Raw genomic sequence first — 17,747 nt, 5'->3', positions numbered from 1 at the left:
TAAAACAGTGTCATGCTATTGCTTTGGTGGGATAAAATAGTGTTCATCTTGCTGAAGAAATAATGCCAACAAGCAGAGCCTGCCATACAGCTAAAACAGCAAATCAATACAACATCAAATATTAAAATCTGTACATGACATTTTCCCTTTAGAGTTGTTTTCACAACTCTAGTGTTAATTCCATTAGTTTTAATCTGCAAAGGCAAGCCGGAAAAAAAAAATGGTGGCACATGCAGTCTCTGCTCCAGTAGGAAAAGAAAAGTTTCTGTGCTTGCCCTGCTACTTGAAACAGCAGCGCAGACGTGAGATTGTCAGAGCCAGCCAAAATATCTGATCCTGTCAATCGAGCAGCAGAGAAAGCATTTTTAGTAGTGATGAGTGAAGTATTAAAAAATTTGATTTGGCTGCTTCGCCGAATAAAAAAAAAAAAATCTGATTCATGACAAATTACTATTCTTTGTAAATAGTGGGTGCAATGACAGGGAGCTGTGACTGTGCCGCTCCCCATCATTGCACCCCTCAGATGCCGCTTTCATACATAATAGTCATCATCCTATAGAAATAATATAGTGTAAAACAAACTTACCTGGTTTGTTTGCAACGGGACAGTTTCCACTAACTTGCCTGTAGGTCTGGCGCGAAATGTCGTGCAGCCCGAGATGACATCATCATGCCTGACACCGTGGTGATGTCATACGTCACCATGCATGGAATTTCGGCCAAAATTCTCAAGCAAGATGGTGGCGGGCAGCCCGTCGCTGGCAAATGGATCAGGTAAGTATTATTTATTTTTATTTTTTTACACAATTTCAGGTTGAATCAATTCGCTACAGCGAAGCACTTTGTGGACTTCAAATCGCTCATCACTAAGGCCTCTTTCACACGGGCGTCGCATATGAGGGCCGGCGCAATTTGTCCGTGTGTTTTGCACTCGCGTGAGAAAAATCGGCATGTTTGGTACCCAGACCTGAACCCGGACTTCTTAACAGAAGTTCAGGTTTGGGTTAGGTGTTGTTTAGATTTTATTATTTTCCCTTATAACATGGTTATAAGGGAAAATAATAGCATTCTTAATACAGAATGCTTAATAAAATAGGGATGGAGGGGATAAAAAATAAATAAAACAAATAATTAAACTGACCTCATCCACTCGTTCACACTGCCTGGCTTTTCCTTCTTCTTTGATGACCTGGGAGACAAATGGTGATGGATCATGTGATGGACCATGTGATGAGCGCAGTGACATCACCAAAGTACTTTTCCTACCAGGTCATTAAAGAAGAAGAAAGAAGACGAGCCGGGCATCGCGAACAAGTGGATAAGGTGAGTTATATTATTTTTTTATTTTTTTAACCCCTCCATCCCTAATTTACTTATCATTCTGTATTAAGAATGCTATTATTTTCCCTTATAACCATGTTATAAGGTAAGATAATAATAATCGGGTCCCCATCCCAATCATCTCCTAGCAACCATGCGTGAAAATCACACTTATCCGCACTTGCTTGCGGATGCTTGCGATTTTCACGCAGCCCCATTCACTTCTATTGGGCCTGCGTTGCGTAAAAAACTCACAATATAGAGCATGCTGCGATTTTCACGCAACGCACAAGTGATGCGTGAAAATCACTGCTCCTGTGTACGGCCCCATAGAAATGAATGGCTCCAGATTCAGCGCAGATGCATTGCACCCGCGCGGAAAAAAACTTGCCCGTGTGAAAGAGGCCTAATTGTTAGCTTTGTAGACACCCCGTCACAGGTGCAGAACACTGCTTGATGAGACAAATTAAGTCTTGCGAATCAATTTGCTCTTCATTAATCAGGATGCAACTGATATATGGGAAGACACCCTACTACTACTGGCTTCTTCGAGGGATAGGTGCGCAATGTAGAGATTATCTTTGTATCCCTACTGTACAGTATGTCATATATCGTCGCCATCAAGATGTGTAATAGGCAGAATAACACTGAGGGACGTTTACTAAAGGTTTTATGCCACTATTGTGGTGTAACAAAGTTGCAAATGAGGGAAAACGCCATATTTACATCATTTGTGACTTTTTAGGCCTCTTGACACGTTTCTGAAATGTGTGGGACTTTTTACAGTCCGCTGAATTTACTATAATATATATCAGAAACTGACGTCAATTATAGGTGAAGGCTTTGCAATTCCAGTTGGCGTAGACTTTAGTTTCTGGCACACGGACTGCCAGAGATACAACCAATTTATTAAAAGGCAGTTGCTTCTTAAGAAATTAGGCACATCTCACTCTAGCACAGGGAGATAACGACTGGCATACGTAAACGCCAGTTTTGATAAATCTCCTCCAGTGGATCAGTTTGGCTTGAAGCATTTCTTGAAATATGCTGCTCAAGTTGAAGCGGTTTTCCTGTTTACCAAATCGGTAATCCTAAGTTAAAAGGGTTCAGTCCCCCATTTATTTCCTTATCTCTTGGCCTGAGTGGAGAGTGGGTTCAAAGAGCTCTGGAGGACCATCACACAAACATCCAATTGATTTAAACAGGCAATTTGCAATGCTCAGCCTCTCCTGTGGGGGTGCTGTGGGGAAATTGAAGACTTATTATTACCAGGTTTTCCACATAGGTAACAGCTGATTGCTCGTAGTCCCATCAGAGAACACTTTGTAATCTGATTATTGTCGTGGGAGCCTTCTAATAAACAGCCATTGTACATAAGTTGTGGCCTTCTGAACTATTATAGAAAAAAAGTATGCTGTATATCATGTCTTTTGTCAAATAGCTTACTAGGTGGAATACAGCAAACAGCTTTTGTACTTATAACAAGAGTGCTGCCTTCTCCCATACTGCATTTGTCATTGATGAGAGCATAGGAAACCCGTAGGGTCACTGCTTTCCTCACAAATACAGTGAACTTATAAGCATGAGTCAGCTGTATTTCTTCTAGTGAGTGATTACACAAACAGCAGTCTGTTTCGGCTAACAGCTCAGCAAATCTGTACTTATAAAGTGCTGTCCTTAAATAGATTTTCTCAGGCCGAGAAATGATGGCATATGACTAGGATGTCTAATCTGGAGGGGTCTAACTTCTGTGACCCTGACTGATTGCTAGAGCGAAAAAACAGAGGTGCTAGGAAACCAATGTGCCACTACAGTACGTCTCTTGCAGGCTTCTCTGGATTGTAAGCCCATTATAGTTAAAATCCAACCAATCAGCCTCTGGAAAAAAGTTGAGCCACCAGGAGGCAAAGTGACAAACCGCTTTCCTCAAATAGCTTCTATTTCATTGGTAAAGAAAAAAGAGTGCCCTCTCCCACTGATTGGACTTTGAACAATATTTTTGCTGAAATAAACCCATTTAACTAGGGCATAACATTTTTGATAGATCCATATTGAAATGTAAATATGGAGTTAAAATTATTGCACTTTAAAGGGCATCTGTCTGCAGATTTGTAGCCTTGTATGAAACTGGTTGAACTATTGCATGTGTGCTTGGCAGCTGAAGGCATCTGTGTTGGTCCCATGGTCATGGACAGATCCCCATTAAGCAATCAAAATATCTTCAAAGCATCAACATGTTTAATCCATTTGCTAAAGCAATGGGCAAACATGGTGCCCACTCGTGGGCATCATAAGCCGGCGGTTCTTCACTGTTTCAAACAGCAGAGACCCGCAACTAATGACCGCGACCATCAATAATGCCGATTGTGGTCATTAAAGTCTTTAGATGCCGTGATCAAGTGAGATCATGGCATCTAAACGGTGAAAAAACCCCAAGCTGTCGCTTCCAGGCTTCTTACCAGCATCCTCTGCAGCAAATGAAGATGTTGATAATTGAATTCAATACCCCGGGTCACTTTGAAGAGACCCAGGGTATTGAGGCTTCAATTCTTATTTTGGCCAGCAGGTGGCAGGTCAACATAAGAAATCAGAAATTTGGAAAAAACATGGGTCTAAAAGACCCATGAGGATTCAGAATAAAAAATAATTATTTTGTATGCTCAAATACGAGCTTCAAAATCATTTAAAAAGGTAAAAAAAACGGTTTAAAACTATATAATTTAATAAGTTATATTAACCCCCTTTCCGTAGAATAAAAAAAAAACATAAATAACAAAAAATATAAACATCATTGGCATCACTGCATCCGAAAAGGCCCATACTATTAAAATATAAAAATATTTTTCCAATACGGCTTCCAATACACTTCTCTTACCCAAAAAATATAATGGTATATGATCAAAAAGTCACACACACTCCAAAATGGTATCAATGAAAAGAGATTGTCCTGAAAAAAATTAGCCCCCACATAGCTCAGTAGATATAACTGTTTAAAAAAACATATGTGGGTCAGAATATGGTGATGTAAAAACTTTTTTTTTTTTCAAAGTTTACATTTATTTTTGCCCTATTTACACATAAAAGACCTATACATATGTGGTATTGCTGTAATCGTACTGACCCAGAGAATTAAGACCACAGGTCAATTTGTCTGCAAAAGGAGCGCCGTGGGAACAAAACCCATAAAATGGTGGAAGAATTGCATATTTTTTTCCAATTCCAACTCATTTTGATTTTTTTAACCCTTCCTACTAAATTATATGACATATTAAAAGGTGGCATTAGAAAGTACAACTTGTCCTGCAGAAAATAAGCCATCATAGAGGTATGTGAACAGAAAAATAAACGAGTTATGACTCAAGAAACATAGGGAAGAAAAATGAAAACACAAAAATGTATCCTAAGCGATAAATTATATTTGGTTTCTTCTACACTAAACAAAAATGCTGTTCGGTTTTGCTCCCTTTTTGCATGAGCTGAATATTTTCTTCATACACAAAAGACCCATTACTCTCAAATATTGTTCACAAATCTGTCTAAATCTGTGTTAGTGAGCACTTCTCCTTTGCCGAGATAATCCATCCCACCTCACAGGTGTGGCATATCAAGGTGCTGATTAGACAGAGTGAATATTGCACAGGTGTGGCTTAGACTGCCCACAATAAAAGACCACTCTGAAATGTGCACAGTTTTGCCTTACTGGGGGGTGGGGGGGGGGGTCAGAAAACCAGTCAGTATTTGATGTGGCCACCATTTGCCTCATGCAGTGCAACACATCTCCGTCGCATAGAGTTGATCAGGTTGTTGATTGTGGCCTGTGGAATGTTGGTCCACTCCTCTTCAATAGCTGTGCGAAGTTGCAGGATATTGGCAGGAACTGGAACACACTATTGTATACGCCGATCCAGAGCATCCCAAACAGCTCAATGGGTGACATGTCCGGTGTGTATGCTGGCCATGCAAGAACTGGGATGTTTTCAGGTTCCAGGAATTGTGTACAGATCCTTGCAATATGGGGCCATGCATTATCATGCTGCAACATGAGGTGATAGTCGTGGATGAATGGCACAGTAATGGGCCTCAGGATCTCGTCACGGTATCTCTGTGCATTCAAAATGCCATCAATAAAATGCACCTGTGTTGGTTGTCCATAACATACGCCTGCTTATACCATAACCCCACCTCCACCATGGGCCATTCGATCCACAACATTGACGTCAGCAAACCGCTCACCCACACTACGCCACACACGCTGTCTGCCATCTGCCCTGAACAGTGAAAACCGGGACTCATTCGTGAACAGAAAGCCTCTCCAAGGTGCCATACGCCACTCAAGTCGGTTATGACGACGAACTGCAGTCAGATCCAGATCCCGATGAGCATGACGAGCATGCAAATGAGCATCCTGGAGACGCTTTCTGACAGTTTGTGCAGAAATTCTTTGGTTATGCAAACCGATTGTTGATGCAGCTGTCCGGGTGGCTGCTCTCAGACAATCATGGAGGTGAACATGCTGGATGTGGAGGTCCTGGGCTGGGGTGGTTACACGTGGTCTGCGGTTGTGAGGCCGGTTGGATGTACTGCCAAATTCTCTGAAACGCCTTTGGAGATGGCTTATTGTAGAGAAATAAACATTCATTGCACGGGCAACAGCTCTGGTAGACATTCCTGCAGTCAGCATGCCAATTGCAAGCTCTCTCAAACGTTGCGACATGTGTGGCATTGTGCTATGTGATCAAACTGCACATTTCAGAGTGTTCTTTTATTGTGGGCAGTCTAAGGCACACCTGTGCAGTATTCATGCTGTCTAATCGGCACCTTGATATGCCACTCCTGTGAGGTGGGATGGATTATCTCGGCAAAGGAGAAGCGCTCACTAACACAGATTTGTGAACAATATTTGAGAGTAATGGGTCTTTTGTGTATCTAGAAAATGTTTCAGATCTTTGAGTTCAGCTCATGCAAAATGGGAACAAAACCGAAAGTGTTGCGTTTATATATTTTTTTTTTAGTGTATGTATATTTGTCCTTAAATGTGTGTTTATGCTCCTTGCAAGAAGTCACTATTTTCTCTACTTTATAGTGTAATAATCATTAAATTTGAAGTAGTAATTAGCAGACCTTAATTACATCTTAATCTCCGCTGATGATATGCTTATTTACCAGATTCAGAGGGAATTTTGCAGTATTTTTTTTTCCAGCAATTAATAGTGTACTTAATCAATTTGGGTAATAATGTGATAATATTGCAAACAACCTACTTACAATTAACAACCCCATCCATTTTACTGACTCTGAAGATCTTCTTGCCATAGTTTTTGGTATCATGGAGAGCAGCCTGTGGGAATTTTTGATTGTCCAATTTATTTATGTCAAATAAAATTACACCGTTTTTTTTTCCTTTAGAGTCTAGTCATGGGTTAATAATATATTCACATATGTCAGATTGTACTGTGTATACCTCTTGTTTAACTTTTTTCTGATGCAGCGATTTTCCGTTTTTGCTTTTAGTTTTTCGCTTCCTGTCTTCCCAGAGCTATTTTTGCAGGACACGTTGTACTTTCAAAGATGTAGCTCCAAATGGAGTGGAATTAGAAAAGAAAATGCAATTCCACCACAGTTTTATGCTTTTATGTTTTTTTAGTTTTTTTTTCATGCTGTGGGGGAAAACTTGTGCTATTCATTTTCCAAGTCAGTACGATTCTGGCAATATCACATATGTACTGTATAGTTTACTTGCATTTTAATACTGAAAAAATAACTATCTATTGCCATATTCTGACCCTTATAACTTTTTTATAGTCATGTGTGGGGACTAATTTTTTTGTGGGGTTATCTATAGTTTTTGTTAATACCATTTTGAGGTGTGTATGACTTTTTGGGAGAAAAAAATGATAAAAATAGGAAATTGCCCATTATCATGTTTTGTTACGTACGTTACGTCATTCACCATATTGGATAACTTTTTCTTAATATTTTCATAGTATGGGTGTTTTAGTACATGATGGTGCCCATGATGATATTTTTTTTTATTGCCTATTTATTTTTATTTTGGAAAAGGGTGGTGAATTTTTATACTTTTTTATATTTTTCCAAACTTTTTTTTAACTTTTTTTAAAACGTTTTATTAGCTCCCCAAGTGGACCACAACTTGCAATCATCAGACTGCAACTTGTGCAGAATAATGGAATTTGCTCCATTATTCTCTACAGAAATCGCTATATTCCAGTTCAGTTTTGCCACCTGCTGGCCTGAACTGGGATACACTAACAATGAGACAGGAAGCCTAGTACATGCTGTGGCTCATTATTAGAACATGGCTCTTTCCCAGATCTCCACCATGGAAAAGTGTTCCTTGCCTGGATGTGCATGATTCCGGGTTTTAGCCTTCTCAGACACCAGAGTCAAATTTCGATCTCAGATATTAGCTGCGGATGCCTGCTGTATGAATCAGCAGGCATGCGGTGGCTATGGCGTTTGCTCGGCTCCGGAGGGGGTGCCATTTTTAAAGACCCAACATCCACCGTTCATGTACTGAGGATGTCGAGAAGGGGTTAAATATCAGGGAAAAAAAGTTTATTTGCACAAAAAGTTGGTACAAGCAGCCTAATTTTTCACAAGATGATCTGAAATTGTGGCTTGAGATATTAGTTGTAGAAGGACAGTAAATTATGATATATTGATACCATTTGTTTAAAGAGGTCTCACTAAAAGGCCCCTTTTCCATATGTCCTATAAGGGCATAAGGGCACCATAGAGTGAACTCCTTCTACTTGTGACTCCCTTCAATGACTGCGGAGGATAATTCATGACTGGCCGCTGCTTCTGTCTAATATTATTACTGATCACTCAGGGTTTCTGAAGAGCAGCTGATTGTACCTTTAAGGGCATTTTAACCACTTTAGGATTATGATAATTATTTATCATTTGTACAATTTTTTTTTATAATATTTTTTTTATTAATGTAGAATAAAATATATATGACATATATTACATAGCAGGAATAAAAGTACTCTGTTGGTTCCCTTGGTATGATTTGCCTGTGTCCTGTTTGCAAGACATCTCGGAGGCCTGACTTGGGCCCTCAGCACGTGATAGAGTACCCATAGCTGATTCCTCGCATCAAGTAAGATTGTTAAGGTAGAAGGGGTTTGCTACCATTTATGAAAAAACTTAAGGGTTTGAATCTGATGTAGAAATTTAATAAGAGAGTATTTTTATTTCTTAAGGTGGGAACTTTATTGGATACGTTTACCACGAATTACACATAAAGCTTATAAGCACATAAAGAATTACAATTTAAAGCTTCCCATTGGAGTGGCAGGGGAGTAGGGTCCATTTTATGATCATATGATCTAATTGGTTATGAATAGCCTCACAGAGTCAAGGCACACTAAAATTTCCCACAAGTTGGGCTTTAACCTCCAAGTCCATTCTCTAGTGGCAGCATTGAGTATCAACAGGGTAAGACCGCAGAAAAGGGCTGCCAGGAGAGCAGTTGGTGGCTGACAAGCAAAAGTCAATGTGGCTGTACACTGTAAAGTAGAAGCCAAATTTTCTAATTTTAGGGGAAAAAATTCCTTCCCGACTCAGGCAGTCATAATAACTCCCACTGGATCAATGACCCTTCTACAGAAATCTAATAACTATAACCTGTAATATTATTACACTCCAGAAATACATCCAGGCCCCTCTTGGACTCTTTTAGCGAGTTCACCATCACCACCTCCTCAGGCAGAGAGTTCCATAGTCTCACTGCTCTTGCAGTAAAGAATCCTCTTCCATGTTTGTGTAGAAACCTTCTTTCCCCTAGACGTAGAGGATGTCCACTCGTCACAGTCACAGTCCTGGGTATAAATAGATTATGTTACTTAATAAGCCCTATACCTGGTGGTGAATCCACCAGAGTTATTAAGAGATGCAGGCCTCTACATAACTTTGGCGGATCCACTGACGCTTCTAAATGTAAGACAGCTTCCTTGCTGTCTTACATTTAGACAATTTCTATTCCTAAAACAGGGGAAGAAAATGGTAAATGAGATAGGGCCTGCCTCCCGGCCTGCCCCCTTTGCACCACGCCCACTTTCACCACTTGCCCTCCTCTGAACCCCCCCCCCCCCCCCCAGCTCTGCTAAGTCTGTCTTGTTCACAGGAGCCCAGAACACAGTACTGCATGTGTGGTCTGACTAATGATTTGTAAAGTGACAGGTCTACTGTATTTTCTCATCATGTACATCTTTTGATGCAACCCATTTACTTATTGGCCTTGGCAGCAGCTGCCTGACACTGGTTTCTACAGCTTAGTTTGCTGTCCACTAAAAGTCCTTTTTCATGTCAGTGTTACCCAGTGTTTTACCATTTAGTATGTACTGGTGACATGTATTTTTCCTTCCCATGTGGATAACCGTACATTTGTCAGTGTTAAACCTCATCTGCCACTTCTCTGCCCATGCCTCCAATCTATCCAGATCCACCTGTAGCAGTATACTGGTGTTATTCACCTTTTTTCATTGAGGTACTCCAAGGATCTCTTAGAAAACCTTCAAAAATTTTACCCATGACAGATGTTAGACTTACCGGCCTATAGTGTCCGGGCTCCGTTTTTGACCCCTTTTTGAATATTGCCATCACATTTGCTAACTGTCAATCCCGTGTAATGCTTCCTGTCTATATAGAGTCCTTAGATATCAGAAATAAGGGTCTGTCTATGACATTACTTAATTCTCTTAGGATACTGGGGGTGGGGCCTGCTTACTTCAGCAAGCTCAGCCTCAGTCAGTGCTCAAAACAGCAGGACGTTAGCGTTAGGATGGTCTGTAAGAAGAGCAAACCTGATGCCGCCTTCTCCTTTTTCTAGGGTAGAAGCTAGAATAGATTTATTAGAACGAGGCTTGTGACATAACTGGTCACATGCTCCTTAGTGGTCATTTGACCAAATGTGTATAGGACAGAGTTTTCTTTCTGCACGAACTGCTAGAGCTCACGGAGGTTCTTTGGGAGAGAAGGGGTTGTATATGCCTGCAAGCGGTTATGTGAGGGAGGGTCTAGTGGTGTCCAGAGCAGTCCTGAGGAACATTCTGTATGATAATTCACTCCATTGCTGTAGCTTTTTGAGAGGGAGGAGAACTCATTCTTGTGAGGGGAGGGGGCATGTGGCATATTCTGGGGGCCATGAGAGTGAACATCTGTGTGTGGGGCCTTTATGGGGTATAAATCTGTGACAGGAGTGCATTTGGCATATTATTGGGGCCATGAGGGTGCGGATGTATGGGGGGGCTTTATGGAGTGCAAATTTGTGAGGGAGGGCCTGAATCGACAGAATGTGACTATGTTGGTACTTTATTACAAGATTTGAGGCCTCACTTTTGATTTTGCCCAGGGCCACATTTTATCTAAAACTGGTCCTAACCATAAGATAAATTAAGGGTGCCCTCCACAATTGAGAAAACAATTTCACTGAAAGAATATATACCTCAAGGATAGTTTCAATAACAAATCACTATCACTGAAAGCAACCACCTGAAACTTAACTTTTATTAAAGATCATTAAATATCAAATCCCAAAAAGGACTAATATACATAATGATGGTGCCATCCACCATTGTTGCACATGGCCTCAGTGGTGTAGAAGTAATATGGTCAGTAAGATTTCTGTATACCACTTCTAATGTGAGATGGAGTCACTTGTGAGGACTTCTTAGCTTTCTGTTAAGATTTCTTCTGCATGTGAGCAATGGTAGCTCCAAATGAAGGTTATTACAAGGGACAAATGTCAGCCAGAGGACAGGAGAGTACACCAGACTTCCCCTTGGTACCATGTCCAGGCCATACCCCATCATATCGGTTTCCCCATAAAAATCACATGTTACTAATTAGGCAAAACAGATAAAAAAACCTGCACATCATTAAAGAATTTCAGAAAATCTCACCTGTTAGGGGTTCCTTCAGCACAAGTATGGGAAACATTGATGCTAAAACCCTTTCTAAACCAGAGGAAAAAAGCAGTCTAGTTTTGTTTGGGAACAGCATCTAGATAAGCAGACAAACAGCGCAAGTTTGTGAGCATTCACATGTTTGATTTCAAGTGTGTGCCTGTATTAAGTGTGTGACTTTAGATTAAGTGACTTGAGATTCAGGGACTTTAGGAGAGGACTATACTAAATCAGTTGCTTGTCACTGCTCGGTATTGTATTTTTTATCAGTTTTTGCGTAATCCCTATTAGTATGTGTTCCTGTATTGACAGCGCAGTCCAGTGCACAACTTGTCTAATGAATGCAGTCCTGGAACAGCTGTTTGAGGGTGCATATATTTGTTCAAAATGTGAGCAAGTTACTTGGAATCACACAGTGTGTATCTAAAGGAGCGACTTTGATCACTAAGAAGCGTTGACAATTTGAAAAATAGCTTCCTGCTCATTGAGAAGACACTCAATGGGGTAGATGTGGGGGGAGGCTGGTAGCATGGAGGCTCAAGAAAGTGAGGTAGGTAGCTGGATAAGATTTAGAAAGCAGGGTAGAGGGAATAGTGCCAGAGAGGTTAGCCCTGATCTGACACACCCCAACAAGCTCCTTAAATCTAATTGTGAGAGGTACATACCTTATAGGAATAAAAGAGTAAGAAACAAGAAAAAACAATGTGGATGAATAGAATTGTAAAGAAAGCAACAAATGACAAAAATAAAGCATTTTAAGCACTAAAAACAGGAGGGTAGCGAGGAAGCATTGGAAAACTATAAGGAAAAAAATAGAATATGTAAAAGACAAATAAAAGCAGCCAAACTAGAGACAGAGAGATTTATTGCCAAAGAGAGTAAAACTAACCCTAAAATGTTCTTCAGTTATATAAATGGTTAAAAGTATAAATCTGAAGGTGTTGGCCCTTTACAGAGTGATGAGGGGGGAGTTGCAGACAACGAAGAGGAGAAAGCAAAGCGATTAAATATTTTTTCTCCACTGTATTCACTGAGGAAAATAAACTGTCAGATTAAATGCAGAATGTAAAAGTAAATTCCCCATTAAAAGTGTCCTGTCTGACCCAGGAAGATGTACAGCGGTGTCTTAAAAAGATTAAAATAGACGCCGGCACCAGATGGCATACACCCCCGTCTCCTAAGAAAATTAAGTAATGTTATAGCCAGACCCTTATTTCTAATATTTAAGATTAAGATTGGCGCAAGATTGGCACATAGCAAATGTGGTGCCAATATTCAAAAAGGGACCAAAAACAGAGCCCTGAAACTATAGGCCGGTAAGTTTAACATCTGTTGTGGGTAAACTGTTTGAAGGTTTTCTAAGAAATTTTATCTTGGTATCTCAATGAAAATAAGCAAATAACACCATATAAGCATGGCTTCATGAGGTCATGTCATGGAGGAGATAAATTCTAGACTTGAACACAGTGAATCAATGGATGTCATATACGGATGTGACAGGGTTAACACACATGCATTATGAGACATGTTATCTAAACTAAATGCAACTAAATGCGTTAAGCTATTTTTTTTTAAATGGCTTTTGTTTCAAGATAACATGATGAGTTAAGAAATGTGAGTTAAGAGTGTGTGTTACCACTGCTACATCTGTATCTGGACTTCTCCAAAGCATTTGACACTGTACCACATAAAAGGTTAGTATATAAAATGAGAATGCTCGGACTGGGAGAAAATGTCTGTATGTGGGTAAGTAACTGGCTCAGTGATGGTTATTTACAGTTACGTACACACTCAGATTGAGTCACTGTCACTAGTGGAGTGCCACAGGGGTCAGTATTGGGCCCTATTCTCTTCAATGTATTTATTAATGATTTTGTAGAAGGCTTGCACAGTAAAATATAAATTTTTGCAGATGACACTAAAATGAGTAAAGTAATTAACACAGAAGAAGACAGTATACGGCTACAGATGGTTCTGGATAGATTAAAAGCTTGGGCAGAGGAGTAGCAGATGAGGTTTAACAGTGACAAATGTAAGGTTATGCACATGGGTAGGAATAATACAAGTCACCGGTACATAAAAAAATGTAAAACATTGGGTAACACTGACATGGAAAAGGACTTAGGAACAGCAAACCAAGCTGTAGAAATCAATGTCAATCAGCTGCCAAGGTCAATAAAATAATGGGTTGCATCAAAAGGGGCATAGATGCCCGTGATGAGAACATAGTCCTACCACTTTACAAATCACTAGTCAGACCACAAATAGAGTACTGTGTACAGCTCTAGGCTCTTGGGCAGCAAATCCCCTTAAGAAGCCAGTTATCTGGTGAAACATGTTGGGGGGCAGATTTAGCTTTTAAATCAGCGATCCACTCCACAGTTAGTTAGTTAGTAGTAGTCCGGCCGGCCTACTTATCAAAGCTAGAGTAGTTTAGCAGTGTGATACGGTATTCAAACCGTGAATGTTATGTACGCAGTGTGCACCACCAAAGGGATAGACAGAGGTCAGCTAACATGTGGTATTATCCATGTGCTGTATTAGAAGTGGGAAGAGTGAGTTCAGCTCCCACAACTTGGCCTAGATGAAGGTGTCACTGCTAGCGACATGAAGGCAGCTAACTGCCTATAAGTGACAGGGGTGAGAGATAGTGCACGTGCTCTCCCTCCTGACTCACTGAGCATCATTTGACCACGCAGTAGAGTGTTTACTGTATTTTTAATCTTTTTCTATTATTTGGTTCATTAAGTAAAATTAAATAAAGGTATAAAGCACATTTTTTTTAACCCAAATAATAATAAAAGTGAAGTATAAAATTTTCACCTGGGACAAGATAGGTTCAACGCCTGCATAGGCATCTGTAAATAAACTAACATTAGAAGGGACATTTTACAGCATGATATGGAAAGATGTATGGTGGAGAGCTCTAGAAACTTAACAAAACTGGTGCAAAGGAAAACTTGCCCATTGCAACCAATCAGATTACACCTTTCAGTTTTCAGAGCTCCTTTGGAAAATGAAAGGTTCATGTCACGGCCTATGTGTCACAGCCGATGTTGTGTGCTCCGTGAAACGGTTGCCACGTATGCTGTTGCCTGCAGAAATGTGTTATTGTTGTTGCGTGTGTGTGCGCTTTCCCTTTGATGCTTTCCTTTCCTTCCTGGTGTGCTCGGGGTTAAGGTGTGTGCTTGGGTGAGCTGGGTGTGGTCTCTTGTCTCTTTATATTGTGTTGCAGTGAGACTGAGAGCAGTCAGATGCCTGCCTTTGTTGGAATAGGACCTTGCTCCTAGCTCTTTGTCATCTGAGGGCCATCCTAGTTGTCACCAATGTCATCCCAGTGTCTCCTTCCATTCCTATCCCTATTTGTCTGGAGTGGATTATGTTCTGGGAGTTTGTATGTCTAGTTCGGTGTTGCATGTCTGGGGGTGTTTGGTGTCCAGCATGTTTTCTAGACATTCCCCTGTCTAACGTCGTATCCTCCGGAAGGGGGTCTCTGGTTCCCCGGTTTGTTGGTAGTGTTTTTTCTTTCACTTTTGATCACATCCGACAAGTCGGAAAAGAATGATCAGTATGAAACTGATATATGTGTAGTCATTCAAGTAATTACTGTCTTTTCTAAGGAGCTAGACTTTCTCACAAAAAAAAAAAAAGCTTCTGCTTTGTCACTTATGCTTCAAGTATGAAATTTGTTTGATTTGCCTGTGGAAACTAGACAATTGTCCTTAAATCATCAAATATCCTTTAGTTCAGTTTTCAATGTGAAGCTGTGAAATAAATGCCATCATCACTTTTCTCTCTCATGGTTCAGTTGCAGGGATATTTTTTACATTAAGAGTAATAACTGAAATATAAACATATTCTCTCATTTGCATATAAGAGCTCAAATGCTAAAAAGAAAAGTTAAAAAGAATACATTAGAAGTTTATATTTAGTTACAATAGTAAGCAATATACAGTGAAACCTTTTGAGACAATCATCCTCAATTGCACTGAAAAGTGGCCTTCTAAGGGGTTGTTCTGAAAGACAATTACCAGTAGTATACATAATATATGGTGGAACTGAAAATATATCACAGAAAATCATACTTGAATAAGGATGTAATCCACTCAAAAAGGTATTCTTTTGGAGATGTTTCTTTGTAATTTACAACTTTTTAGAAATCATAGTTTAAGATTCACATTATGATAAATCTTTCATGACCTGAAAGGATATTCTAGCCAGCTTAAAAGTCTTCTCCGAAAGCCCACCTAAACGACATTAATCAGTAAATAGCTTAAACTAAGGCCTCATGCACACGACCGTTTTTTTTTAAGGTCCGCAAAAACGGGGTCCGTAGGTCCGTGATCCGTGACCGTTTTTTCGTCCGTGGGTCTTCCTTGTTTTTTAGAGGATCCACGGACATGAAAAATGAAAAAAAAAATCTAAGTCAAGTTTGCCATTGAAATGATAGGAAAAAACGGACACGGATCACGGACACGGATCACGGACACGGATGACAATCTTGTGTGCATCCGTGATTTTTCACGGACCCATTGACTTGAATGGGTCCGTGAACCGTTGGCCGTGAAAAAAATAGGACAGGTCCTATTTTTTTCACGGCCAGGAAACACGGCCGTGAATGGGTCAGTGGAAAAAAACGGAAAACGGCACAACGGCCACGGATGCACACAACGGTCGTGTGCATGAGGCCTAACTCAGATTCTGGAAGGGAATGCACCTAATAAACTCCATACTTGACAACCAGAATGAAGTGAAACCTGGATATATAAAGGCTTAACAATAAGCAACTCCACCTAAATCAACAAGGCAAGGCTAGGCGATAACTAAACCAAGACTCAGATTGAAGGCAGTTGCATAGCAACGGGTCAAGCAAAGTTAGTAACTAGATGAACAAAAAGAAACAGGAAGAACCCTCTTGCGTGTAATACCCTTAAAAAGGGAGTTTTCCCAAGACTTTCTTATTGATAACCTATCCTCTGGATACCTCAGGGGTCTCTGGAGTCTGACATCTGGCAAGTATCTCAGACTTCTTGGAGCTTTCCCTACGCCAGTGACATCACGTTCATCAATTACATGGCCTAAGTGCAGCTCAGCCTAGGCCATGTGACTGATACAAAGCATAGCTGCTGTACAATGTGCGGTGCTGTGCTTGAAAAGTTGCAAGAAGGCTGCAGAGCCTACAGGACCACTAGTGCCTTCTAAAACAATTGATTGGTAGGGGTCCTGGTTGTCAGACCCCCACCAATCAGTGGGTGTGGACCCACTGTGCCAACTAACCAGTTTGACTTTGGGCTAAATCTAAGGGATTTGTCCTGGTGGTTCCTTGGTGGTCACCCTATAAACCCTATACAGGGATCTGGACTTCGCGATAGGGAACCAGCCAGACTGCCACTTCCTGGTGTTGTTGGCTGCTAACTCATGGGAGCAAAAACACTGGTGCGAAGCACCAAGGACTCAGGCAAAAAGCATAGTCTAAACACAGTCCAAAGTCAGAGCAGGCTGAGTACTTGCGTATTCCAAATAGTAATTCCAAGGTCAGGGCAGGCAGGGTACTTGCATAGTCCAGGTCAAAGTTCCAATGTTGAGGCAGGCAGTAAAGAGCAGAATCAGCAGATAAGAAAGGTAAGGTACATGAGTATTCAGACAATAGATCACTTTCACTGGTTACTAGAGACTACACAGCCTCAAAGCTCAGCCCAGCTAAATAGAAAGGTTAATTAGCAACTTAATCAACAGCTGGGCTTAGAGCACAAGTTAAGGATTAACCCCTGCAGTGCTGAAGGACAGTTCACTGAGCACTAGTCTCAGTTCATGCAGAGAGAGAAGAGTGACATCCTAACCTGTCTGGGACAGCAAGACAGCTGTGGAAATGGACTGCCGACATGGCACTTGGATAAACATACTGCAGGTTGAAAACGTATGACCTAGGGCCCTCAATTGTTAGATGGTTTGTGTGGATTTGCAAGTTTAATTTGTGTTAATTTTGCATAACCCATGACTTATTTGTATCCATTGCTGCTCATTGATATGCTTTTCTTTGTGTCTTTTGTAGGGATTTATACTTTTGGACTATTTGCTACAGATATATTTGTAAATGCTGGACAAGTTGTAACAGGGAACCTGGCACCACATTTTCTTACAGTTTGTAAACCGAACTACACAGCACTTGGTTGCCACCATCTTACACAGTTCATCACAGATGCCAATTCGTGTACTGGAAATCCAGATCTTGTACTCAAAGCAAGGAGGACATTTCCATCCAAAGAAGCAGCTCTCAGTATATATGGAGCAATGTATCTGGCTGTGAGTAAAGCTTAATTATTCTCTTTTACTTATTAACTAAATAGTGATATTTGAAATATGTTGACTAATGTTATTTGGATCCTTAAATAATGTATTTATGGCAATATTTTGGAAATACCTGTTTTACTAGGCTCTTTTATCAATATGTTTTGATAGCAGTAAGATATAGGCATAGCAATGATGATTTCCCAC

The 17,747-nt window shown here is 40.4% G+C and overlaps 1 protein-coding gene across 1 annotated transcript in view; it reads left to right on the top strand.

Moving 5' to 3' along the window:
• Window positions 1-17,747, top strand: part of PLPPR5 (phospholipid phosphatase related 5) — a 222,545-nt gene that overhangs the window by 134,296 nt on the left and 70,502 nt on the right. The window contains exon 3 of the mRNA XM_044302463.1: window positions 17,305-17,555. Within this exon, the coding sequence (XP_044158398.1) occupies window positions 17,305-17,555 (251 nt within the window). The remainder of the gene's footprint in view (window positions 1-17,304; window positions 17,556-17,747) is intronic.

The sequence above is a fragment of the Bufo gargarizans genome, chromosome 7, assembly GCF_014858855.1.
Source record: "Bufo gargarizans isolate SCDJY-AF-19 chromosome 7, ASM1485885v1, whole genome shotgun sequence".
In the NCBI taxonomy this organism is placed as follows: Eukaryota; Metazoa; Chordata; class Amphibia; order Anura; family Bufonidae; genus Bufo; species Bufo gargarizans.
Note: the sequence above shows the minus strand (reverse complement) of the source record. Positions and strands in the feature narration are given on the sequence as shown.